This window comes from Elaeis guineensis, chromosome 12 (genome assembly GCF_000442705.2).
Source record: "Elaeis guineensis isolate ETL-2024a chromosome 12, EG11, whole genome shotgun sequence".
In the NCBI taxonomy this organism is placed as follows: Eukaryota; Viridiplantae; Streptophyta; class Magnoliopsida; order Arecales; family Arecaceae; genus Elaeis; species Elaeis guineensis.
This window is the reverse complement of record NC_026004.2, coordinates 4669041-4695799: the sequence shown is the minus strand read 5'-3', so window position 1 is coordinate 4695799 and position 26759 is coordinate 4669041. Positions and strand designations below refer to the sequence as shown.

General features: G+C 47.2%; 1 protein-coding gene and 1 pseudogene across 1 annotated transcript; one reads left to right on the top strand and one right to left on the bottom strand.

Moving 5' to 3' along the window:
• Positions 1–6316, bottom strand: LOC105055627 (protein SOSEKI 3). Its single transcript, XM_073246839.1, has 6 exons — positions 5813–6316; positions 5640–5709; positions 5441–5556; positions 4411–5350; positions 701–1001; positions 1–590 (listed from the first exon to the last, which is right to left on the bottom strand). The coding sequence occupies exons 1-6, from the start codon at positions 6036–6038 to the stop codon at positions 510–512; spliced, it is 1734 nt and encodes a 577-aa protein (XP_073102940.1). The 5' UTR covers positions 6039–6316; the 3' UTR covers positions 1–509.
• A 6350-nt stretch (positions 6317–12666) lies between these two features.
• LOC105055658 (uncharacterized) lies at positions 12667–15727 on the top strand (annotated as a pseudogene).
• The last annotated feature ends 11032 nt before the right edge of the window (positions 15728–26759 follow it).

Genomic DNA, 26759 nt, shown 5'->3' with positions numbered 1-26759 from the left:
AGGTATTCCTCAGAAATGAAAATCTTGCTATCTCATGAAGTAGCATTTAGGTTTAATTTATGTTCCAATCAAAGGCCTAAAGAGGTACCAGTGGCCTGACAAAGTACAAAATGTATCTTTTTCAAGAATTTTACCTATAGTTACACTTTGAACATACAGCTTGTGTAGGCCACTAAAGCCAATAAAGAATCCAGCTTACCATTAAACTGAACAGAAGTGTATTGATTGCCAAATAAAGGACCTTTACACTTGGAAGGAATCTTAAAACCAACGAAATGACTAATGAAACAGTGGCATTGCCTTGGGGGCAGGTAATTGATGAGGCAATACTCGAGGTTGTAGGAAGAAAATGACTCAATACTATCAAAATAAGTCATAAATTGAATGAAATGACACTTACAGCTATCTCAGAAATTGCAAACAAACCCCATTCCATGGTCAGTTGTGAAGAGAGCAGTAGACAAAGAAATAAGAATTATGATATATATATTTAAAAAAATACTGGCTCCTCATAGTGATCCAGAGCTATCCTCACTATCTTCACGTCGAGATCTAGATTGAATTATAACCCGAGCACCAGAATTGAGCCTGCAGGAATAAAAACAAAGAATTCTCAATTCAAAACTAGAATATAAAAGGAAGAGCTAGCAACCATTGCATATATCTAGTTATGGGCAAAGGAGGGCAATATAACTTAACTTTCTTCGATCTTGATCACCTTCTCCTTTTGTTCTTTGAAAGTTTCTAATCTCATAGATGATCCTTTAAATGAGGAAGCATCAGTAATCCTTCTACTTTCACCTTTCGATGAGTTGAGAGGAGAGGATTTGCTGCCGTCTGGCCCAGCTGAAGAATTGCTTGCATCTGACATAGGCGATGCCATTGTTTCATTCCTGGACTGCTTGCTGGATGTGATTTTGATTGTCCGTGGGAGACATTTTGAAAGTTTTGAATTTGCTACATTTTCTTTGTCCCTCTTTGAATCAGGTGTCTGCCAACTCCTGTATCTTTTCAGATCTCTTTAGTTTACACAGATAATCAAAAATTTCCAAAATGCAAAGAAGACACATCAATTCAGCAAAGTCTAAATGCTCAAATTAGGTTTAAGGGGAATAAAATATCCACAAAAGAAAAATAAAAGAAGAAAAGAAAAGAACAGAAGAAGCTTAGGTGGTCCTAAAATACAAACATAAAATGCAGGCACGATAAACCTAGCAATTGACAGGAAAAAAATATAGCTAAATTTATATATTCAGATTTTCAGGTGGCAAGCAAAACTATGGAAAAACCCTCAAAAGTATACATGAATAATCAGTAGGACATTCATCAAGAACAAAACAGTACACTGCTGTGCACCGACAACCCCAATTCCCTGCCTGAAAGTCATGGATCATAATATGATTTAGCAAACTAAAGCTTGTTGACCATCAGAATATATTGTCTTCATGCTACATCATTCTGATTTCATGCAAACTATGCTGCTTGTGTCCACAAGACCAACAAATTTTACTCCTAATATCCAGTGACTCTTGGCACCAGAAAGCACACAGGCAGTATATCTTTCTGAATTTACTTCCACAGCACCAAGCACCATCTCTATGATGAAATAGAAAAATATCGATTAGACTTGGCTTATTTCTCCTAATCATGGAGAATTTATCATTAAAGAAACAATGTTGTCAGCTCGGTGAGTTTTTCTGACATTTCATCAATATCCATTCACATATGGAGTAGGGTGTTCTGCTAAGCTCTATAGATGGGTATTTTAGAAGCTCAAGCACATCCATCCATCTCCACTTAAAAATTGTGTGAAAGGTCGAGTTGTTTTCGTCCTTTGGGGAAAACATCCAGTTTTAGATAATACCTACAAATCCATAATTTTTGGCCATGGAATTGAATCTAAGCATAGAATTTGAAATAAAAGATCTGGAATGAGGAAAAGAAAATCTAAATATCAAATCCCAAGAGATAAAAGGCAGATTGCATTGGTCCTAAGAGAACTGCATCAACATTTCAAGTGAGGGTGAGAAGGCTACACAAAGCCAAAAGCATGATAGGTGAGAGTTTACATCCAAGGTATCCCATGCAAGCACAATTAAGCTTCTTGCTTCCAGGACAGCAATTAGCAAACACATATGGCTTTGTCTTGAGCACATATAAGGTAGCTCCAGAAGAGCATCATCAGAAGAAATTGAAGTGGATCTAAAGATATTTGGGAAGCATATCCAAAAGATGCTTTGGTATTTGATTGTTGATGATGCTCTTTTAATCAAACCAAAGACTTTGCTTTGATAGTCCGATTAAAATTTGTTTAGTTCGACTGTTGATGTATATCACTGGTATTGAATATTGACAATCACAATCAACCATGGGTACAGATCTCGCCCTTGCTCAAGGATCCATAAACTAGAAGGCAATGTTCCGATCTACTATGATTCTGTTTGATATATAGATAGAGAGCATGGATGCAACAGGAGTTGTGAAGAATTTTCTGTTATCAAGGTCTTATCAATTATTAGAAAACATGGCAACATTTATACTCTATTAAAGCCAAGTATATTGGACCCCGTATCAGTGCCCTATTGGTACACCTGGTATGGGGGTTGATTCAGGTATGACATTCGGTATACCCCCATACCAAGTATCGATTCAATACCCATAAAGTGCAATACATCCATTACATGACAATCCACATTAGCACTAAGAACCTTGATTATAACCATAGCAGTGTTCAAACAATGATAAAGTTAGTCTGCCATATACAAAGTAAATATGTTGGTTTTTGCTACAAACATACAAAGACCACAATTTATAAGTGAATATAGAGTTGAGTTAAAGAACCTAACATGACAGACCTGCAAACATGGTAACAAAGTATCATTCTGTTAGTAAGCTGGAGCACTAGATGGACTTGGTATAGCTCAAAGAACCTTTTCAAAGTCATGGTGAAGATTCTTTGTTGGATTTCAGAACCACTATCCAGGATGGAAACCAAATGTATGGCTTGAATCTGTCATGCTTGAATGGCATATCATCAAAGAACAAATACATTTTACATCATGGCAGATGAGGATCTAAGGAACACAATGTATATTGTCCCAATCTTAATTGTTGTTCAGCTAGGTCCTTTGGTTAGTATGTAAAGAATACATGTTCATCCTTTGAAATCCACTGAGAAGTGGTACGGTCAATGTCAAGTCTAGAGGGGTATGCACTGGAAAAATTGATAAAGTTATCAGATAGAAACCTGTTTTTCCAAGCCACTGCGACATCCCTGATTTTTCTTCTCACCAGCCTTCGTCAATGAGCCAAAACACATAAAACCATTGTTGGTTTCTAATATTCTATCAAGCTCTTGTTATCAAGGTTTCAAATACAAGTACCAAACCTGTACCAGTTTTTTCTGCCAAAATAGTAGTACCTGGTACTGGCACATAGTATGAGACTGTCCCAAACTGACACACTGTGTACTGGTACCGGAAACCTGCCAGAACAATACTGTTTGTACCACCCCATTCCCATAGTATTTGAAACTTTGCTTGTATCCTTCTTTGGGAGTGGTTTTTGTTGACCTCTGCATAGATCTGAACTATTGGCATAACAAAAAGGTAACAGTAAGTTCCTAACCCACTTCCACTGATATTTTATCTAATGTAAGAGGTAACTACATTCATCTAGAAATATTTAAAAGTGAAGAATGTAACTCCTGAACCCCACATCATAATAGTCACAATGTACACCTTTTGCATTTTGAATTTGTGGTTGGATACGGGTTATTTGATCAGCATTCTGAGAGAAGTAACATGCAGAAGAACTAGTAAAGATTTTAATGTGATTATCATGAATAGATAAATCTGATGCAAGAATGGGAAATGAATGGGTTCCTACAGAACTGTATTTACTTGACTGAATAGAAAATGGCTAAGAAAGAACGTCCAAGTGTTGTTATATTTTACAGGAAAATGAGTCTGGAGACCTCCAAAGGATCCAAAATATTCAAATGCCTTTAGCTTGATGACCAGCACCAAAGGCTTTTTCCTTTGTTTTGACCCTGACAAACTTACTAAACTATGAAGAAATTATGCCCACGTCACATAAGAAATCCCAAATTCAAGATCAATGCATTGATAACTGTAGAACCAGCAAACTTCTTAAAGGAAAAAAAAGGATCCAGATAAATATATAACATTGTGTAACTAGCCAATCTATAAGGTGGTATTCAAGTAAATTCGAGAAAAAACCTATTTACCTGAGTGATTCTTATGTTACCAGGAGTACAGTTTATCGAGATAGCATTTCTCAACAGGATGACCTTTGAATTACAATCTATCACCGATTTAAAATCTCAGGCAACAAAGCATCCACAAACACATCATTCAGATAGAATGGCCTGTTAGCATCAAAAATTACCTGTCGTCATCGGAGGAAGAAGCTCCTAATTCCTCCTTGGGCTTCTTAGCTTCAATCAAGCTACCTCCAAAGTACTCCTTCTCTTCCTGCGGCAACCCCATCGCCCTTGAATTGTCCGACCGACAGTCAAGCTCTCCCAGCACCATCGGATTGGAAAACATCGGCAAGGTGAAGTTTGCTTGAGTGAACCTCGGCCGGTATGTCGGCACGAACCCGAAGCTGTGGTGGTGGCCCTTCACCGAGATCGACCCGCACGAGATCAGCTGCATCAGCAAATTCGTCGCCTTGAGCTTCGCCCTCATCGGGGCAAGCACTTCCTCGTCTTCAATTATCCTAAAATTTTTTATCCTGCTAGCTGCCTCAGCCCTTATCAAATTCTCCAATGTATCCATCTTCCCACCCAAAGAAGATACAGTCGACGAGGTTAAGGGCGGTGAAATCTCGTCTCTGCCAATCTCCAACCTCTCCTTAGACCGCGGACTCCGGTTATGATGGTGGCCGCCAATGCCATCGAGTTCAGCACCAAATGAGACATCATCCGTGGAGACGCCGGCGATGCGGGTATTCGGTCCATGGGTCTTCCTTCCTCCATTGTCATCGGTTTGGGTGGAAGCATCCTGAGCTCCAATGGGCTTGTAGACCCGGTAGTCGGCGAGGCTCGGGGAGCCCATCTCCGACAAGGGGGTAATTCTGCCGCCGTGATCCGGGGAGAGGTTCCCGGAGGAGCCCGGCCTGGCGGGGGACAGCTCGCCTTCTTGGAGGTGCGGCGGCAGTCGCGGCGGCGGCGGCGGGGACTGGGAAAGTTTTGCCTCCTTGACCACAGTGGGGGGAGAGGAGGAAGAGGAGGAGGCTTCGTGGGTTCTATAAGAGGTGGGGGATTCCTGCTGGGGGTGCTTCTGGTTCTGCACCTTTGGGTCGCCCATGCCGCGGTGGTGACGATCTAAACAAACGAACGAACAAGTAGTTATTCTTCCATTTTAACCATCTCCGGCAATTCGAAAAAAAAAAAATGGGGGAATTGTTTTGGTACCTGGAGGGGAATGATCCAGGAGCTCGGAGCCCTTGAGGACATACTCGTTGCCCTGGGCCGGGAGCACCAGATCGTCCTCGGAGAGGTCATGCCACACGAATCCATTCTTGTAACTCCTATTATGTTACTCCATGCGTCAATTTATAACCCAAGAACTCAAAAGTTTAAGTTGTTATCATCTGGGGGTTCACTGCGTTACCTCTTGCAAGACCACGAATACATGGAGGCCATTCGTTTTCCTCTTAGCGAATTCAGCCTATTGATCACATCTACCAAGAAAGGAAACAATACAAAGAGAAAACTCAGCATTAGGACAAATACAGATTCAAAATCGTATACAAATTTGGACTCTTTTTTGTTATAAATACTGACCTCTGAGATAGAGACCTTCGGGAGAGGAGACAGGGACTTCGATGAAGTGGGGGTGCTCAAGGTGGCGGTTCCGGCAAAGATAATACACCACCGGGATCTTTCTACCCTGCTGCTGCTGCTGCTGGTGGTGTTGGAGTTGGTGGTGGTGTTTTGGTGGTGGCTCCACCCAAACTTTGGTTCTCTCTGGACTAGTTTGGTTTCCATATCTTCTAACTCGTCCTTCCATTCTCTTTCCACCAAGTTCCTGGGGATTGGAGTTCAAGGGAGAGGAGGTATTCTTCTTCTTCTATTTTTCTACAATAATACTGAGGTTGATGGAGGTGGGAGGGAATTCTGCTGTTAACAGAGGAGAAGAAGAGGAAAACTTAGTTCAAGGTTCAACAACCTAACGGGACAACTAATAGTAGTACCACACTCTAAGCTACCGTTGTCCTCATCTACTGGTTTGGAAATATTAACCGATTCCAGATTATGATCAGATGGCAGAGCGAGTTTCATGGTAAGCGTGCCACGTTAAACAATTAAAAGAAGGGAACGTGAGAGGAGACAACTAAAGTTGGGGAGGAGGTGTGGGGAAAGCGAGCGGAAGATGGGCAAGTTGACGGGAGCCACACACCCGGGGGGTGGGGGGTTCAAACAAAAAGGTGAGAGAAAGCGACCTCAGCGAGGAGTTGTATCATTTGTAATGGTGCAGATGCTGGCGAGTTAGCTATTGTATCATTTGTAATGGTTCAGATTCTCCTTCTGGCGTTCTGCTACTTTGCCGTCGTGCTCTCTCTTTCATTCACAGACACATGCACATGCATGCATTGATATAGATGGAATGACTTCTGCTGTCATGATCATTGGAAATAAGTAGTTCATGCGACATGGCTCATGTAATTTTGCGGTCTTCTTTAGATTAATCATCCCTTTGGCTTTCTCAGGCTTTCCCTGCTTTTAATGAAATTACTTTGGAATGGAATTATGGAATGGGTTGCTGCCTGTTTATGACTCTAAACTTGCCGTTACTTCCACGGACAATCATATCATAAGTTTGATTGGGTTGAAGCCAATATGATGATGCTCCGCATTGCACTCAGAAAAAAAAAAAAATTTCAACTAACAAGTTGGATAAAGAATTGGATTGATGTTGACCTGGCATGTGGTCCCAAATAGAAAAACAAGTTGTTCTAAATGGGATCATGTTCCTGAAAGGTATAGTCCACCAAATATGATGGTTACACATCCCTGCAATATCGCTGATGATATTAAATTCGGTCTTTTGTTGGGCCACGCAATTAAGCTGTGGGTCCGATCCAATTTAACCATTCTCGGAATCCATCGATAGTTTGGCTAATGTTTTCAAATTGTCAGATTTTTGGAAACCAGTGGGCTAATAAAACTGAATGGTTTTATTTCAAGGAAGACCCAAGTCTATTCCTGACTCAAAAACTAGCATCCTAAATGCAGCAGACCTATCTCATCCTGTCAATAACCGACATTTTGCTTGAGTTATCAGGCATTGATTAACCTGAGGCCCAGAGTTATTTGGTTGGTGATACCAAACAATGGCTGTAGGGTATCATAAAAGCAGAGTTTCCCCTGCATGGCTTGAGGGTATAAATAAAAGTTGCTTGCGGTTTGTTACAGGGTATTTGGGCCTAATCTAACTTGATGGTCATGCCCAAAGCGGGTCAGTTTTTAAAAATATATATATATATATAAATTATATTTATAGGTTCACAATCAGAATCGAAATTAGCATGGATTGGAGTTGGATTGGAATGCCTATATCCCTCAAAATGTTTGGTTCTTAATCAAAATCGAAATCAAAATCGAAACAGAATTTGAATATTATGGAAGTATACGGATTAGATTTTGAGAAATTGAGATATCTCAATCTTTCTTGGAATCAGAATGAAAACGAAATTTTTTTTAATCAAAAAGCTTAAATGTGAGTTACTCTTTTCTATTCTTCATTTTAGAATCCAACTCTTTTCAATCAAAATCTCTTAATATCCTTTTTCACGCAGCATGGTGAATCCTATAAAATGTTACAGCCCATTTGACTGAAAGACCATGCTGTGACAGATCCCATTTTCTTTTTAAATCAAAATTTGGCTCTTGTTGTAGTAATTATTAATCATCATAGTCTGTGTATGATGGCAATATAACAATGATTAAATTTCAAATCTCAGTGTATTTACATATATAAAAGGTTAAACCGTAATTATGTCACACAATGACCATTAACAGGTCGTTATTATGATCATAAACCATTTATAAAACATATTGTTTAAATACAACATCAAACGTGTCCCTAGTAATTATAGTAGTAACCATTACGATCACTGAAACATCTTTAGCATTAAAGTATAGTACTTGCGGAGCACTAGTTTCCCTCCTCATTTCTTCCCTTGTTCTTTTACTCCCATCTATACCACTCTGTCCTTTTCCATGTTTAACTCGTAGAATAACTTGAATTCTTGTAATAAAGTGCAGTCAATTCTCTCACGTGATCTGGTCTGATCCAACTGATAATTATTGGATCACAATATACTGGCATGACATCACATCACAATCTCTCATAGTGAGTTCCAATATTTTCGAAAAAAAAATAATTTCAGTTAAAAAATTTATTTTTTGTCATTTGCATTTTACATGGTTTTTTGTTGCGACTTTAGTGTCAATCAGAACCTCATTTGATCTGTTTCCTGTCATGTTATTTCATTTGATTTGCTTCTTGTCCCGTTGTATTTAGCATTTCGAAAATCCAAATCTTGTTGCTGGCAAGAATGGATCTTCATGTCTTTAGAGATTTCATTTATATCTTTCGTACAAAAAAAATAATTATTTTTTTTTCACAACATCAATCATATCTTGCATGGATCTTATAGTAACTATTATGTAATCTAATGGTACATATCACAAAAAAAAAAAAAAAAAGGGATGGATCATTCTTTGATGCAAAGGACATAACCGGGATCCGTTTTCATGGTGGCCCGGGGCAGGCTCCAACTAGGCTGTAATTATTGGACTTGGTCAAGCAAAGTGGATACCTCTCTTTCATAAAAGGACAGAGGCTGCCATTACCCATTTGTTTTGTATCTGTATTTTCCTCAGCCTCGTTCTTGAAGGGATGAGCTGTGCCACAGCACTCGTCACCCTCGTCTCATAATAATTCATAGTTGTTAGTGGTACAATGTCGGATTCCATGGATGTGTAGAGGGGCCCAGGTGCAAGGTCTCGGGTCCTCCATGAGGAACGTTGCCGCCAGAAATACTCCAGTGGGAAGATATGAGGGTGAAACTAGGGTAGCCCCATCCTTGATCTTTTGTCTTTTCCAAAGAAATTTTTATTGACATGCTTTTTTGTGGGAAAGAAAAGCAAATGTTGAAGCCGACCGCTCTATTTTTGCTACAATTTCTACAATTTCTGCTCTCATATAGCACAACTTGATTGGTCCAAACCTCATGAGATACCCATCTATGTGTACAAATTGCACCAATTCCTGAGTGCCATATAGGATAGGAAACAGATCAGGAAATCAAGTAGGGATTGATATAGCGACAAAAAAACATAGTCATGTTGTTACTTTTCCTTCCTGAAACATGGAATGCATGTTTTTTTACGTATTGTAATCTTATGTTCTTTTTTATCATGGAAGAAGAAAGAATGCATCAAAAGAAGTACCCAGCAAAGGTAGATGAAATATTTGGGTTAGGCTTCCAGATGAACGCACTCTTTCTCTCTCCCTTGTGTCTATAAAGTTGAGTTCGGGCACAAAAGGCTTGAAATGGGCAAATAGTTACATTTATGAACCCATTAATTGATTGGCCTAAAATACCTTGTACACCTTGTTTGGGTATTAAGTTCTCTCATAACTCAGTGAAGGAGATCATCCTCCACTTAGACTGACTTATTTCACATTGAATGCATGGTATCTTTCTTAGGGATTCTTTTCCAGCATTATATGAGTCTTTAAATCAATGCAACAGAGCTTTTATCCCTTGCGGTGTTGCTCTTGGGACGGGTTCGTTGGGTGCAAAATTAGTGATACAATTACTGGACCAATTATTATTCATTTATTGGATCCATCTTTTCTGTAACGATGGAAGATAATTCAAGCACACATTCAGCATGCTGACAGCAAGTACATAAGCATGTTAGCTGCCTCCTCTCATGTATGATTCAACTTCACGCGCTAATAAGTCAAGACTCTTGAAAAGAATTCTGGGATCATGGTTGATCTGATCAAGATATTGTCGATAGCACAATCTTGTCTCGCAAGATTTACAAATCATCTTTAGTAAACTAATAGAGATCTTATTTGTTATCTATTAAGAGTTGTGATCTATTAAGCAATGTCTTTAACATAAAGATAAGTTGAAAAATTATTTTTATATCTAATTTATTTTAAAAATAATATTATTTATTATCGATTTTGTGTGGTTTATAACAGTTGTCGATATGGTAATAGAAAAATATTGACCACGTTTGACCTGAATGCAATACGAATCCGAATTTTGTCAAATTGGAGCCGAGTGATACATGGATCCAACTTGATCCAAGTGATTCGTTAGAAAAAAATTTTGACTGTAGATTTGGTTTGACCGATCTAATTTTGATTGGATTGAATTTGAATCTAATATTAAAATTTGATCAAAAAATCGAATTAAATTTGGGTTACCCGTGATCCGGTCTAACTTGATTTGTTTGTACCCCTAGCTATATTTTATTGAAATAAAGATGACACTTTACCAAGAACCGGGGCTTGTCCGAATGACTTTATATTCCTATGCCTAGCAACAAATATTTTTAAGCGATGAAAAGTTGCAAATCTAACATATATCAAGATCAAGTCTAACTACAATCAAGTCAGAATCTCTACTGGCATGCTGCTAATTCTCCAGATGCATATCTAGTCTTGAGTTCATTCCTTTTTAGGTCACAGCATGGACTCACAAGGACGTGTAACTATCTATTTTTGGCTCTTGCATTTGCCAAATTTTATCAACTAACCCATAGCATTGATTCTTAAACTTGGTGGATCTTTAAGAAGATCATACTTTTTAATTAATTAAGGATGATAATTTATGACCGGACCCATCAATCCAACTTGCAAACAACTTGCTTTAAATAGGTTTTGGTTTGGTATAAATAGATTTGGATTATAAATGGATCAAGATCTGTTTATTAAATGAGTTGGATTCAGATTTAAACCTTTGATTTATTTAACCCATTTTAATCTATTTAATAATTAGATTGGATTATAATCCAAAATATTTAATTTGTCTAACTTATTTAAAACTGCATATCTATTTCTGACATGTTTAACCCAACCCATTTAATCTATTTAATCTGTTTAACATGACTTGATCCATTTAGTAAATAGATTAATGGTCAAGTTGGGTTTAGATCTAAACTTTTCATCCGATTAATAAACAGGTCAAATTTAGATTGATAAATTTTGACTCGATCCATATTTAATCTAACACATATCTAATCCAATTCGATCCGATCCGATCCGATTGTCACTCCTAACTCTAATTAGGGAGCCATGAATAAGCTTTGTACCATGTTCTATCCAGCAAACTATGAATGGCTTTATAATCTTAGCATGATCCAAGAAAACGAAAGTAAAAAATTGTAACTAGATCTCTTGCTAAATTGTTATTTCATTTATTTAACCTTAGATCATGAGAATTGCAAAATATTCAGGATATGTACATGAATTTGTAGAAAAGTTATCTTTCAAATTCTGGATACTAACCACAAAGTGCTTCCCTCATCACTATATAAGACGTGGTTTGTGAAAAATGAAGCTATATAAATTAGCCTAAATAGTAGAGCTTTGGATTTTTTAAAAAAAAAGCCTTTAAGAAAATATTGTTTTCTGGTTGGTGAGAAATATTAAGGAAATTTAATACTTATTTAGTGACCAAACTGAGAAAATATTTTTAATATCAGAAAATAACAATAAAAAATATTGCCCAATGCTTTCAATTATCTAACCATTGTATTATCAAAAATAAATATTATAAAATATTCTTAATTTATAACATATTTATTTTGATAGTTAATTTATAATATAATAAATGATATTTTTTATATTTATTATAAAAATATAATAATATTTCTATAATATTTTCGTATTATTATAATACACTATAATATATTATATTATATTCTACCATCAAAAATATTATCAAAAGTATGGTTAATTTGTAAATTATCTTTTATATTTTAATCTTAATAATATAATAAATAAATTTAAAATCTTCAATTGCATGATAATAGCTTAAAAATATCAACTCAAACGATTATGAAAACAAAAAATATTTTCAATTAATTTTATTACCGCAATGTAACGTGGAGTAGACTTTTAACCTCGATCCTCCAAGAAACGCTTCATGACCATCCAAAAGCAATACCAAACAGAACCTATATATAAAATATGTTTTGAGAAAAATAAACTGTATAAATTAATCTTGGCCCCTCGCTAATTTGAACTGTCTCCCCTTCCCGCCAACTCCACCTCCGCCGGTTCTCTCCCCAAAATCCCTCTTCCTCCACCGCCACCGCCTCCGCCTCTGCTGCTTCTTTTCCTCTCGACGGTGTAGTGGGCTTTCTCGGCAGCAAGGCCGCTAGCGTCTATCATCTTATCAACCGGATCCTCGACACCACCGTCTTTGACTCCGGCAGCCTCGACAAGGATCTTTTCCTCTCCCGCTCCGACGTGGTCGGCCGAGAAGAGGACTGGTTCCAGCGTCGGAGGATCAGTTACCACCACGAGGCGGAGTAAGGGTTGGTCTCTCTGCAGTTCCCTTCGTCTTTGTCGCTGCTATTGCTGCTGGCCTCTTCTCGAACAGATGGTGGGGGAGATGAGTCCGCGTCGATTCTGGAGCAATGCGAAACCGACTATCTTCGTGGGATGCTCTGTGAGTTTCAAGGTTCCTTGTGACTGACTTGGATTAGATTTTGCTCCGTTGTGTTTACCGAATTTGATTCGGTTCTTGATCTACGAAAGTTACACATTTCGTCTCGTATTCCGTGCACCCCCAGTAAGGTATTTCTGATTCTGAAAATAATTTGAATTATGATATCGAGGCTGGTGATCGTTTCAGGTTTTGATTAGTTTTCTTTACTAGGTTCGTTTGATTTTTGACTAAATGAAGGACTTGCTGTAAAAGTTTTAGGTGTTTGCTCCAATTCCCCAGAAAAAAAAAAAAAAAAAAAAAAACTTACGCTAACAAACATCAGGAGCTGCAATTGACTTTTGTTATTTTTGTAAATAATTTGGATCCTTCAGTCTCAAACTAGTCAGCAAAATTTGAACCAGGGTATTCATGTGAGCATCTTCTATTTCCCCACCAGACGTGATGGGACCACGAACCACTATGACTCGGCAGTTTCTTTAATGTCGGGTACAAAGGGCTCTCATCCGTTAGTGCTGCCACGGCGGCGTACTTCTGTCATTCTGTTTGTTTTCGGTGATGAAATATTGAGTGGACCAAATCCAGCAAGCCACATGGAGGATTCTGCTGATGCTTCTTCCCTAAATCATCCCTCCAGCGTGGGTGGATTGCCAAGTCCAAACTTGAACTTCAAACGCATTGGCTTCATGCTAACTCGTTAATGGCAGTTTTTCCAAAAATCAGCCTTCAGCAGTTTCTTTTTTTTTTTCTCTCTCTATGAGATCCAGGCCGGCCCAGTCGAAAGTTATTTCTGGATATTTATGAGTATAGGTCTAGCCCAACTTATCGTTTTATGTTTTTGCTGGTTGTACTGGTCTAACCCATGAATCCTATAGAATTTTCAGTCCAATCATCCAAACAGGCCCTATAAGATGGAGAGGAGACCTGCCAAGTAATGCCAACAGTGGCTCGGCTGCTGGCATTCAAATAGTAGCTGCAGCACGGAAGCCACTTGGTTCTGCTGAACTCCCAAGTTTAGAGAACAGGTTGTCTTCAAGTAATGTGCAATCTGTAAAAGATGGCTTTATGGATGATATTGGAAACATGAAAAGAATGCCTCATCAAAGAAGTGCAAATGAGATCCAGAATGAACAGATTTCTGCACCAGGAACCGGTGCAATTGAAGTGGCAATATCTTGTTTGGAAAGTATTAAGGGACTGGATAATAAGTTTTGTATATCTGGGTGCCAAAGAGCTCTTCCGGCTGCTAAAGAGTTTTACCTGAAAGGGTTGCCTGCTTGTTACCCAACTACTTTGCACAAGATACAGTTAGAGAAGGCTTTACAAGTGTTTCACTCGATGGTTAAGAGACCAGCTGGAAGATCAATGTACATCACTATGGGAATCTTGAAGGCAGCTCTGTGATGCTGTTAGCCTGACAGGAAAACCATGCAGACATCAGGGACATGATGTTAAATCCTATTGTTGCGGCCAATCGCCTCGTCGCCCGATCGCCGGGAAGCGTGCACCTGCAAAAGGAAGTCCGCACTGACCGGAGGCGGCTCCGGCGGGGACCCTCCGACGGTCAAGTCAGAGAGGTGACTGGGCAACAGTGAAATGCAGACAGAGAGCTCTGAGAAGGAGAGAGGGAGAGGAAGAGAGAGGAGCGAGCCTGCGTATGTGGGAGAGACGAGCGGATCCTCCTTTGCACTGTTGCCTTCCCCGATATATATAGTGGAGCGCGGTATGGCGCCATCATTAATGGCGCGGACAAGTGAAGAACTGTCAACTCACTGTAGACTGTCAGAGCCGCCGTGAAAATGTCATGTCGCCGTGTGGCCGTCTAATCACCAGGGTTGACCTCGCTCTCGGCGGGACAATGCCCCTGGGGAACTGTGCCGCATGTCCGTGTCAGAGCTGACAAGGTCTGGCGGCTGTACGACGATGGGAGGAGACGGCCGACCCTTGGTCGGTGGCCAGCAGAGTGGCGTCGGGTTCCTCCGTCAGTCGGCGAGTTTCATGTGAGTCGGCCTCTGGGTTTGGTCGGTCGGGAGGGATACGCCCGACATACCTCCAGTCGGCGATTGGGCCATTGAAAAGCCGTCGGTAGCATCCGTTAGTCGGGCACTCCCGGCTTTCAGTCGGGGCGCTCCGACCGCCAATCGGTCGGTATGCCCGTCAGTCGGTCGGTCGGCCAGTCGGAGACGGTCAGTCGGGCCGCCAGTCGGAGACAGTCGGTCGGGCCGCCAGCCGGTCGGGCCCTCCGATAGTCGGTCGGTCGGTCGGTGGGTATCCCCCAACAGTTGCCCCCCTCCACTCCTAAGTCGGGTGGTGAGCTGACGACTAGGAGTGGATTTGTCGTGCGCGAGGATCCGACCGTACCGCCGATTGATACGGTGTCCGGCGCCCTGTAAATGTCGAGAGGTTTGCTGGCGCCCGACATCCAGTCGGCGCTAGGCGTCTCGTCCCGTCAGCATCAGGTGTCGGTCGGCGCCGGACGTCCCACCGTGCCGGATATCCCGCTGGTGTCAGTGATAAAACCGGTGCCAGGTGTCATGTCCCATCGGGAAGTGGAACCGTCGTGTCCCATCGGGAAGTGGAACCGTCGTGTCCCATCGGGAAGTGGAACCGTCATTCCCGCCGTTCCCTCGGGAACCCCAAACGTTGCGTCCCGTCGGGAAGACAAAACGTCGCGTCCCGCCGCGACACGTGGCGTGTGGCCATCGGTTCGCGTTCGGTGGAGCGGATGGAGGCGACGTGGCGCGATCTGAAGGGGGGTGCGTCGAACCGTCGGATCGTGGGACGGCCCTGATGATGCCACGCGGCGAAATCTGGGGAGTCTCCGCTGGGCGTGCCTTCATCTCGACCGTTGGGGAGCACTATATATACAAAGTTACCCCCACATGGTTTTTTACCCCTCTCATTTTTACAGTCGAGACTCTGCCCACTTGAGCCTCCGCTCCAGGTACTTCTCCGCTCTGTCTCCCATTTGCGACTCTTTCCTTCCAAGGGCTAGAGTAGCCTTCCCCCTCTTTCTTTTTCCTTTCTTCCTTGCCATTTCTTTGAGCTCATGGCTAGGACGTCCCCACGAGGTAGTCGGTCGGGAGAGCCGACCGAAGACACTCGGTCGTCCCCGGAGGTGGAGGCTTCTTCACTTTCGGGGCCGAACGTCGATCGGCTCCGGGAGCAGTACTGCGTCCCGGAGCAGATTCGGCTGTTCGCCCCTGGCGCCGATGGTCGGGTTAATAGCCCGCCCGAGGGTCAGGTGGCCTTCTATCTGGAGGATCTCCGGGCCGGCCTTCGATTCCCGATTCCGGAGTTCGTCCGGAACGTTCTGGACTATTACGGGTTATGCCCGGCACAACTCGCGCCGAACTCGGTTCGGCTGATAGTCAGCTTCGCCCTCCTGTGTCGGCTTTTGCCGACCGAACCTCGGATCTCTCTTTTTCGAGTTTTCTTTGTCCTCCGCCCTCACCCTAAAGCCCGAGGGTGGTGGTACTTCATTCCTCGGAAAGGGCTCTCTTTCATTACTGGTCTTCCAACATCCATTCACGGATGGAAGAACCAGTTTTTCTTCACGTCGTCCTCTGCCCCTTGGGGGTTTCCAGTCCGTTGGGGAAACCCCCGAACCGATCCAAATGAGAACAGTCGGGTGGAGGCCGATGATCGGGAGGACTTCCATCGGCTAAAGGATATCTCGGTGCCGAAGCAGAGCGAGCTCGTCACCGAGCAGGCCTTGTACGACGCCGGCCTTAGCCCGGTCCCCCGTTTAGGTCGGTTTGCATTCTCCCGACGTCTTCATTTTCTTTTCTGTCTTCTTCTTTAGCTCTAACCTTTCGTCGTCTTTTTCAGATATGCCGCCGAGGACGCGACTGTCGGCAGCCGACATACGTCAGCACGCCGTGAGGAAGAGGCCGGCGGCAGGTGCCGGACCGTCGCAGCCTCCCAAGAGGCCCCGCGTGGTTCCGCCGAGCGAACCAGCCGGGTCGGAGGCGGAGCCGGTGATCGCACTGTCGGTGCCGACAGTGCTTGTTGATGTCCCGTCCGAGGGACCGTCAGTCGGGGGAGCTGCTTCGCCCGACCGTCGAGCGGCTGACTCTGCCGGGGGGACGCCGACCGCCCAGCAGATTCCGGAGGTTCGGGAGGAAGTCCGCGAACCTGAGCTGCCGACGCATGCCACCGCCGCGCCGTCTGCCGAGACTCGGTCGGGCTCGAGCTTGCCGTCTATCTCCGACGTCAGGGCCTGGACGGCAAGCCGAGGTAAGGCCCCAATGGCGTCGGGTGACGAAGGTCGGTCGGCGGGCGGGTCGGCCGACTTTCCGCTTCCCGAGGGTGCGTCGGGCCTGGCCAACCACGACTTGGCCAGGAGACTATGCCAAGCACTCCTCCTTCCTGCCGACATCGAAGCGATGAAGAACCAGCGTGTCTCCGACATGCTGTCGTCCTTTTATCCGATGATGATCCGGGTAAGCTCTCCTTCCCTCTGTTTTTAATCGCGGCATCGCAAGTCCGGCTTACTAACAGTCGGCTCTTTTTGTGCAGCTGGTCTTCAACATATCCGAGCTGGAGGCCGGATATCGGAAGTTTGGGGACATGCGCGCGGCCTGGAGAGATAAGGTCACGGGCCTCGAAGCCGAGAAGGCCATCCTTCTCGACCAATTTCAACAGTCGGTCGACCGGGAGAACCGACTCGAGGGGGAGGTCTCCCAATTTTCGGAGGAGATCTCCGGACTCAAGGAGGCCAAGGCGTCGCTGGAGTCGGAGCTCAAGTCGGCGAAGGATGACGCGGCCAAGAAGTCCCGGACCATCCGTCGGCTCCGACACGAGCGAGACAGTGTCGGCAAAGAGTTGGAGGGCGAGCGCGAGCAACTTCGGGCGAGTCTCGAGAACCTCGCTAAGGCTGAAGAGGGCCATGCCGCCGCTCAGGCCGACGCAGACGTTGCCAAAGCCGAATCAGAGTCGGCGAAGGTGGCTTTGGGTCGGGCGGTCGAGGTCTTCCGGGACTCAGAGGAGTACCGCGAAGAGCTCCTCGAGAGCGGCTACCTCTCGTACCAAGTCGGGTACGAGGATGCCCGGGAAGCCGTTCGGAGCTTGTACCCCGAACTTGACCTCAGCAACGTGGTTCTGCCAGGGTCGGAGGCCCCAGCTGCGGAGGAGACGGCCGGACCAGCGTCGGATGGTCTCTCCACCAGGGCGGAAGCCGAAGACGTCGCAGAGCCGGTTGCCGAAGACCAGTCGGCTCCGATGGCTGAAGTCGGAGCAGATCTTCCGACCAACTCGCATCGTCGTCCAGTGGAGGACGTTGACTCCGATAATTAGTCGGTTTTATTTTGTCTTCTATTTTGCTTTGGATTGTAATCGGGCTCCGGCCTTTACCTTGTAGACTTTCCTTTGTTTATGGAAAAAATTTCTTTAAGTCTTGAATGAATTCTTCTTTTGCCTTCTCCCCCCGTTTGCAATGCCAAACATGTCTGCAATGTCGAACGTTAGTCGCTGACTTAGTCAAGTCACCAACTCGCATAAGTCGGTAGGGCTTCAGCAACTTGTTCAGCTCCGAGAGTAAAATGTGTCCCGACTTTAGGTCGGGTTCCGACAGTCGAAGTCGGCGTCCGGCGCATTGTCGGGGAAACGATAGTAAGTCGGGTCCCCATACCCCTGCGTCGGGTTCGATGTTTTCCAACGTCCGGTGGTAAGCCGAATGTCGTTCAGCCGACCGTTGGTCGGTCGGCAAGTCGTAGATGCGACAAAGGTCGCGTCGTGCGATAGACGGTGGTAAGCCGAACATCCCTCGACCGGCCGTAGCTCGGTCGGAAGTCGCGACAATAGTCGCGTGGGCTTTTTGCCTTTCTTCGGTCGGGGCCCGATCGGCCTGTCGGCCGACGGATTCTGCCCGAAAATTCGACCGTAGAGGGAGCATGAACTCCCGTTCATAAGAGTCCGTCGGCCCTTTGTGGAGGTCCGACAAGTCGTCGAAGGAGTATTGACTCCCGTCGTTGTAGATGCATCGGACCGTGTAAGGGGCCGATGTGTCGTCGGTGCCAGATCCGCGTCGGCGCGTCGGGGCTGAGCGCCGACCGGTAGTGGAAGAGTTAGAACTCCAATTTTTCAAACTGGACATGTATTCCGACAATTGAATTACAGAATTCACTGGCAATACAGCTTCAAGTTGTCGGCGTTCCAAGTCCGGGGAATGGTTTTTCCCTCAAGGGTTTCCAGCCGATAGGCTCTCGGCCCGAAGGTGTCAGCAACCCTGTAGGGTCCTTCCCAGTTGGGAGCCAACTTCCCTTGGTCCAAGGGCTTCGACACCTCCGCCTTCCTCAAGACTAGGTCGCCAGGCCTGAAGAGCTTTGGTCTGACCTTGGCGTTGTAGTACCGGGCGACCCTCTGTCGGTATGAGGCCATTCGGATTTGAGCCTCATTTCGCAGTTCGGGGAGAAGGTCTAGGTCGGCCCTCCGACTTTCGGAGTTGTCCGGCTCGTGGTACTGCTCGACCCTTGAAGACGGCAGGCCAATCTCGAGCGGGATCACAGCTTCTGTCCCGTAGGCCAAACTGAACGGCGACTCTCCGGTCGGGACACGGGGGGTCGTTCGGTAAGCCCATAGGACGGAGCCCAGCTCGTCGACCCAGAGACCTTTGGCTTCGTTCAGTCGGGTCTTGAGTCCATGGAGCAAGGTTCGGTTCGTCACCTCAACCTCACCGTTGGACTGTGGGTGCCCGACTGAAGTTAGTCGATGACGGATGTGGAACCTGGCGCAGAAGTCCTTGAAGTCTCGGTTGTCGAATTGCCGTCCGTTGTCGGTGATGATGGTGTGCGGCAATCCGAACCTGAAGATGATGGACTTTTGGACGAAGTCCTCCATCTTCCGCTCGGTGATCTGCGCCAAGGGCTCGGCCTCGACCCACTTCGTGAAGTAGTCGATGGCGACAACGATGAACTTCCTTTGGCCCGACGCCGGTGGGAAGGGGCCGAGAATATCGACTCCCCACTGAGCGAAGGGCCATGGAGCGACAATGGGAGTGATTTGGCTGGCCGGTTGGTGCTGAATATTGGCATACTTCTGACATGGCTCGCACCTTCGGACCAACTCTGCCGCATCCTTCCCCATGGTCGGCCAGTAGTAGCCCTGTCGTAGGACCTTGAAGGCTAAGGACTTGCCCCCCAAGTGATTCCCACAAATTCCTTCGTGAACCTCTCGGAGGGCGTAGTCAGCGTCGGTCGGTCCCAAGCACCTGAGCAGAGGGAGGGAGAACGACCTCTTGTAGAGTCGGCCGTCCATGATCACATATTGTGACGCCGACCATCGGAGTCGCTTGGCCTCCGCGGGATCTTCGGGACTGGTCCCGTCGGACAGGTACCGGACGATCGGGTCCATCCAACTTGGTTCAGACGTTAGCTGCTGCACTTCTTCGACCCGATCGATGCTCGGCTGTTGGAGGTTTTCGACAAACGTCCGACCCAAAGAATCATAGGCCGACGTTGCCAATCTGGAGAGAGCGTCGGCACGGGCGTTCTCCGTCCTGGGGATGTGGGAGATCTCGAAATGCCCTAAGCGGGCCACGAGATCCTTTACCTTCTGAAGATACTTGATCATGGTCGGATCTCGCGCCTCGAAGTCGCCCTTGACCTGCCCCACGATCAGCTGAGAGTCGGAGAATGCCCGGAGGCTGTCGACGCCCAGTTCCTTCGCCATCCTCAAGCCCGCGAGGAGTGCCTCGTATTCGGCTTGATTGTTGGAGGCCTTGAAGTCGAACCGGAGGGCGTATTCGGTGACTACCCCATCCGAGTTCGTGAGCAGGAGCCCGGCCCCGCTTCCCTGAGCGTTGGAGGCTCCGTCGATGTGAAGTACCCAGGTGGAGATCGGGTCTGGCTCAGAGACCGAACCTCGTCCCGGGCCTTCAGCTCCCGACCTTCGGTCGGTCGTCAGGCATTCAGCGATGAAGTCGGCCAAGACCTGAGCCTTCAAGGCAGGCCTTGGTCGGTACTGAATGTCGAACTCGCTAAGCTTCATTGCCCACTTAGCGAGTCGTCCGGATGTGTCGGGTCGGCGCAGTACGGCCCTCAGGGGCTGGTTGGTGAGCACCACGATGGCGTGGGCCTGGAAGTATGGTCGGAGCCGTTGCGCGGAGACGGTCAGGGCGAAAACCATCTTTTCCGTCTCCGAGTATCTTGCTTCGGCGCCGTGGAGCACTTTGCTGGTGTAGTAGATGGGCTGATGGGTTCGGCACTCGTTTTTCCGAACGAGCACCGAACTGATCGCCTCAGAGGATGTGGCCAAGTAGAGATACAAGGTCTCCCCGACCTGCGGCTTTACGAGCAGCGACGGGGAAGCCAGATACCTCTTCAGGTCTTCAAAGGCCTGTTCGCATTCATCCGACCAAGAGAAACCGTTCGCCTGGCGCAGGGTCTTGAAGAACGGGAGGCACCTTTCAGCTGATCGGGAAATGAATCGGCTAAGAGCGACGATTCTCCCGTTCAGTTGTTGGACCTCCTTCTTGGTGTTCGGATGACGCATGTCGAGGATCGCCTTTATCTTCTCAGGGTTGGCCTCGATCCCTCTCTGAGAAACGAGGAATCCGAGGAACTTCCCCGAGGTCACCCCGAAGGCGCATTTGGTCGGGTTGAGCTTCATTCGGTGTCGTCGAAGGGTGCGGAAGGTCTCCTCGAGATCCTGAACATGGTCCGGAATCTGCGTGCTCTTTACCAGCATATCGTCCACGTACACCTCCATGTTACGCCCGATCTGGTCTTTGAAGACCTTATTGACGAGTCGCTGGTAGGTGGCGCCGGCATTCTTCAATCCAAAGGGCATCACCCGATAACAGTAGAGGCCCTTGGGGGTCACGAACGCGGTGTGCTCCTCGTCTTCAGGCGCCATCCGGATCTGATTGTACCCGGCGAAGGCGTCCATGAAGCTAAGCAGCCGAAATCCGGACGTCGCATCCACCAGCTGGTCGATCTTCGGGAGTGGAAAGCTATCCTTCGGGCATGCTCGGTTGAGGTCGGTATAGTCGATGCAGATCCTCCATTTCCCGCTGGCTTTCTTGACCATGACGACATTGGCAAGCCAATCGGGATACGTGGATTCCCGAATGAAGCCTGCTTCGAGCAGCTTGTCCACTTCTTCGTCAATGGCCTTCTGCCTTTCTGGGGCGAAGGACCTTTTCTTCTGCCTCACCGGCTTCATTGTCGGGTCGATGTTGAGTCGGTGAGTAATTGTTTTTGGAGGGATGCCCGACATATCCACTGCCGACCATGCGAATACGTCGGCATTGGCCGTCAGCAGCTCCGCCAGTCGGTGGCGTTCGGTGTCGGGCAATTGAGACCCGATCCAAACTTTTCTGTCGGGGTTTTTCCCTGTCGGGATCGCCTCGAGCTGCTCGGCCGGCGAACCCCGCTCTTCCTCCTCCCGCTGATCCAGTTTGTCGATTGTCAGGGGATCCTTCGTCTCGTCGCTTTGGGCGGAGATTTGGAAGCATCGTCGGGCGAGCTGTTGATCTCCGCGCATCTCCCCGACTCTATTTTTGGTCGGGAATCGAACAAGGAGATGGTACGTCGAGACGATCGCCCTGAGGGCGTTCAGTCCGGGTCGCCCGAGTATGGCGTTGTAGGCCGAAGGAACTTGGACGACCGCGAAAATGAGGAAGACTGTGCTTTGCCGTGGTTCGGTACCGACCGTCACGGGCAGGGTGATTTCTCCTTCTGTCGTGACGGTGTCTCCGGCAAAGCCGATCAAGGGCGTGGAGACCCCACTAAGTCGATCAGTCGGTAGTCGCATTCGGAAAAAGGTCGAGTAAAACAAAACATTTGTCGAACTTCCATTATCAACAAAAATTCGTTTTACATCATAATTGGCTATTGTCGCCGACACAACAACAGCGTCGTCGTGGGGAGTCTGAATGCCCCGAATGTCGTCTTCTGAGAAGGTAATCACGTCGTCCGGGCGCGGCTTTTTCGTCGGCTCCCCCCTGTAGACGTCCCCGATCCCAGCCGCTTAGAGATCATGTTGATGACTCCAGCCGTCGGCTGGTTAGTCGGTGCCTCTTCAGTCGGCTGGGGGCGTCGATCGGCAGTCGGTCGGGTCGGCTGACCCTTTCGAAACTTGCCGAGATACCCTCGGCGGATGAGATTTTCGATCTCATCCTTCAACTGGATGCATCGCTCGGTGTCGTGGCCGTGGCTCCGATGGAACCGGCAGTACTTCCGATGGTCGAGGCCCTTTGCCTTCAGAGGCGGAGGCCGTCGCAGGTATTCCTCCCCTTCGATCTCCATCAAGATCTGCGCACGGGGAGCGGAGAGAGGAGTGTAGGAGTCATACCTGGGACGCACCGACCTCGGAGTCTGTCGGCGGGGTGATTTTTGGATCTGTCGGGGTGGAGAAAGCCGACTATTGGCCGGGGGCCTGCTTGGTTCGGCGGGCTCCCGACCCTTTCTTCGCTTCTCCTTCGGACCCCTGGGCTCGACCAATCGTCGGTCGGACGCTCCTTCGTCCGCGCGCATATACTTGTATGCGCGCTCCAGTAGCTCGGCGTATGTTCGGGGGAGGGTCTTGTCCAGAGAATAAGTAAATCGGGACGACCTCAGGCCCCGCTTCATGGCTGAAACCGCCATGTCTTCGTTGAGGTCCCGGACCTCGAGCGTGGCCGCGTTGAATCGCGCCACGAAGTGTCGGAGCGTCTCGTTTTCCCCCTGTTTGAGGGAGAAAAGGCTATCCGATGTTCGCGGCGGCTTTCGGCTGGTGCTGAAATGGGCCACGAACGAGTGCTCGAGCTGCGCGAAGGAATGGATACTGCCCGATCGAAGACCGGAGTACCAAGCCCTGGCAGCCTTGCGAAGTGTGGCGGGGAAGCCGATGCAAAAAAGAGCGTCGGTTGCCCCTTGAATTGTCATGAGAGCTTTATAGCTCTCGAGGTGGTCGACTGGGTCGGTGGAGCCGTCGTATGGCTCCACGTTCGGCATTTTGAACCGACTGGGAATCGGCTCATCGAGGACCAGTCGAGAGAGAGGCTGGGCGGTCTGGAAGTCGACGTCGTTCGAAGACTTCTGGCCGTCCATCTGCAGTTGGGCGAGTCGGCGGTCGATCTCCTCGAACCGTCGCTCGTAGTCGTCCGCTCGTCGATGCTGGGAGACCCCGGGGGTGGAGCCTCCGGAGGATTCTGAAAGAGAGGCCGACGGTGTGCGCGGCCGCTTTTCCTTCCTCGCCCGTTCCAATGGGGAAGGAGAGGGCCGCTGGGACCGTCGGTCGTCGCGCCGTGGTCGCCCCTCCTCCTCTCCGTGGGAGCGCTGTTGAGAGCGCTCGCTTGGAGGCGACAGGGGTCGGCGCGGCCGTCGGCGGCTGCTCCTGGAAGGCATAGGTCGGGCCGCCGGTTGTTGCTGGAGGCTTTTGACTGCGTCGGTCAGTACGGTCATCTGCCGTACGATGGCCGCAATCTGGGCCTCCGTGGTCACTGCAGGGCGCGGAGAGCTAGGCTCCGCCGCCGGTGGGGGCGGGGAGGCTTCTTCCCGACGGGAAGAGCGCCTGGCCGACCCAGTGACTCTCGATCGTTGAGCTCTTGTCTTTGTCATGCTGCTCCCCTACCTGGCGCGCCAATCTGTTGCGGCCAATCGCCTCGTCGCCCGATCGCCGGGAAGCGTGCACCTGCAAAAGGAAGTCCGCACTGACCGGAGGCGGCTCCGGCGGGGACCCTCCGACGGTCAAGTCAGAGAGGTGACTGGGCAACAGTGAAATGCAGACAGAGAGCTCTGAGAAGGAGAGAGGGAGAGGAAGAGAGAGGAGCGAGCCTGCGTATGTGGGAGAGACGAGCGGATCCTCCTTTGCACTGTTGCCTTCCCCGATATATATAGTGGAGCGCGGTATGGCGCCATCATTAATGGCGCGGACAAGTGAGGAACTGTCAACTCACTGTAGACTGTCAGAGCCGCCGTGAAAATGTCATGTCGCCGTGTGGCCGTCTAATCACCAGGGTTGACCTCGCTCTCGGCGGGACAATGCCCCTGGGGAACTGTGCCGCATGTCCGTGTCAGAGCTGACAAGGTCTGGCGGCTGTACGGCGATGGGAGGAGACGGCCGACCCTTGGTCGGTGGCCAGCAGAGTGGCGTCGGGTTCCTCCGTCAGTCGGCGAGTTTCATGTGAGTCGGCCTCTGGGTTTGGTCGGTCGGGAGGGATACGCCCGACATACCTCCAGTCGGCGATTGGGCCATTGAAAAGCCGTCGGTAGCGTCCGTTAGTCGGGCACTCCCGGCTTTCAGTCGGGGCGCTCTGACCGCCAATCGGTCGGTATGCCCGTCAGTCGGTCGGTCGGCCAGTCGGAGACGGTCAGTCGGGCCGCCAGTCGGAGACGGTCGGTCGGGCCGCCAGCCGGTCGGGCCCTCCGATAGTCGGTCGGTCGGTCGGTGGGTATCCCCCAACACCTATGATTCACCATCAGCAGCAGTTTAAAAGCACCATTCCAGGGGATGTATTTTTCTTCATGCCTGCCCTGCCCTTGTGGTCACTGAAGGCACCTTCGAGATGATTCTTTTGACTTAGACAGTGTTAATATCACATTCAGTTGTTTTCAAATTATGAAAATCTCCTTCCAATTCCTGTACATCCAAGAGGAGGCACTGCAGGATATCTTCCCCAGAACTCATGGTGTTTGATGTGCCTTGGAGATGCAATATATTATAAACCATCAAAATGCTTACTTCAGACTAGATTCTGCTTGACCGAAACATTTTATTTAAGCTAGCAAATTCACTAGATAGAGAAAGAAATAAGCAGCTTGCCACTTGGTGTCACCAGCAGAAGTTCGGTAGTAAGCATGACCAAGGATTCAGGTCCCAGCGGGACATTCTGCGGGACACCAAAATAAAGTATTATCCCATGTGTCGGGACAGAACCATCCTGCTAGCGTCTGAGCATCCCAATCGAGATGTCATGGAACATCCTCTATCCCAAATATTGGGATGGAGCCGGACAGCAACATGTCCCATTTCATGAAAAAATCGAAACAACCCTGCCTCACGAGACTTAAAACCTTAAGCATGACTCCTGATCTCGAGCATGTCTCTGTTTAACATTCCTGAAACATTAACTGAGATTGTAACATATCTTAATCTTCTCTTTTTTGCCACAGCAAGATAACCAAGATCTTGATCCATCTTGGAATCAAACACCCACATAGAGGGCTGGGATCTGAGTCTGAAAACCTTGATACCATGCCAGTGTTGCATACCAATAAGGCAACAACACAATATATTCGATATCATGCCAAGCATGCGGACCATCACGGAAGGTCTTTCAACTAAGCTACTTGATTTATTCTCACTAAGATTAAGCATCTGAATTTTGTTATAAAGAAAGACCAATGGTGATGGTTGTTGCCTTAAGTATAGATTTTCCATTTCTTGGATGAATACTTTCTTTAATGCTAGCCCACTTTTCATGGCATGTAGAGCTACCAGATCCATATGAAAAAGGATGAACTGGGGGGGCTGAATGAAGTTTTGGTGGTTTGTTGTGGTTCAGGAACTAACGCAAAGTGTGACACTGACCGAGCAGGAAATAAATTAGTCCAATGAACACTGAAAGTTCTTTATATGCTCATGAAGAGATGATTTAAATTATCTCGATAAGATTGAATTAAAAACTTCCATGCTCCGCCAGTAATATGCTCGTAAGAACTGTACAAAATTATAAATAAATCCTGCAATGGCTATTTATTTGTTTTTAATTTCTAAAAATGTACCTGGCACAATAAATCTCATTTTAATGCAAATAATTGTTGGATTGTAGTAAATTCTGCATAGGCTCAAGCTGCTTCCAGATTTATTGTCTGCATTCAAGATTTGTCTTTTTAATCAACATTATAATCATTCAGACTTTATGTACTTATGTAAACCTTTCCTTTAATCAGTCTACTGCACGTGTAGGTGTGTCGGTTTGACCACCCACCCCCACGCCGCCCCCCAACCTGCCCCCGAGTGAAGGATTCTTGCATTTCAGATGCATGATCAATAACCTGCATACACTGTTAAAGTTGAATGCAAAACTTGGGCTCGAGAAA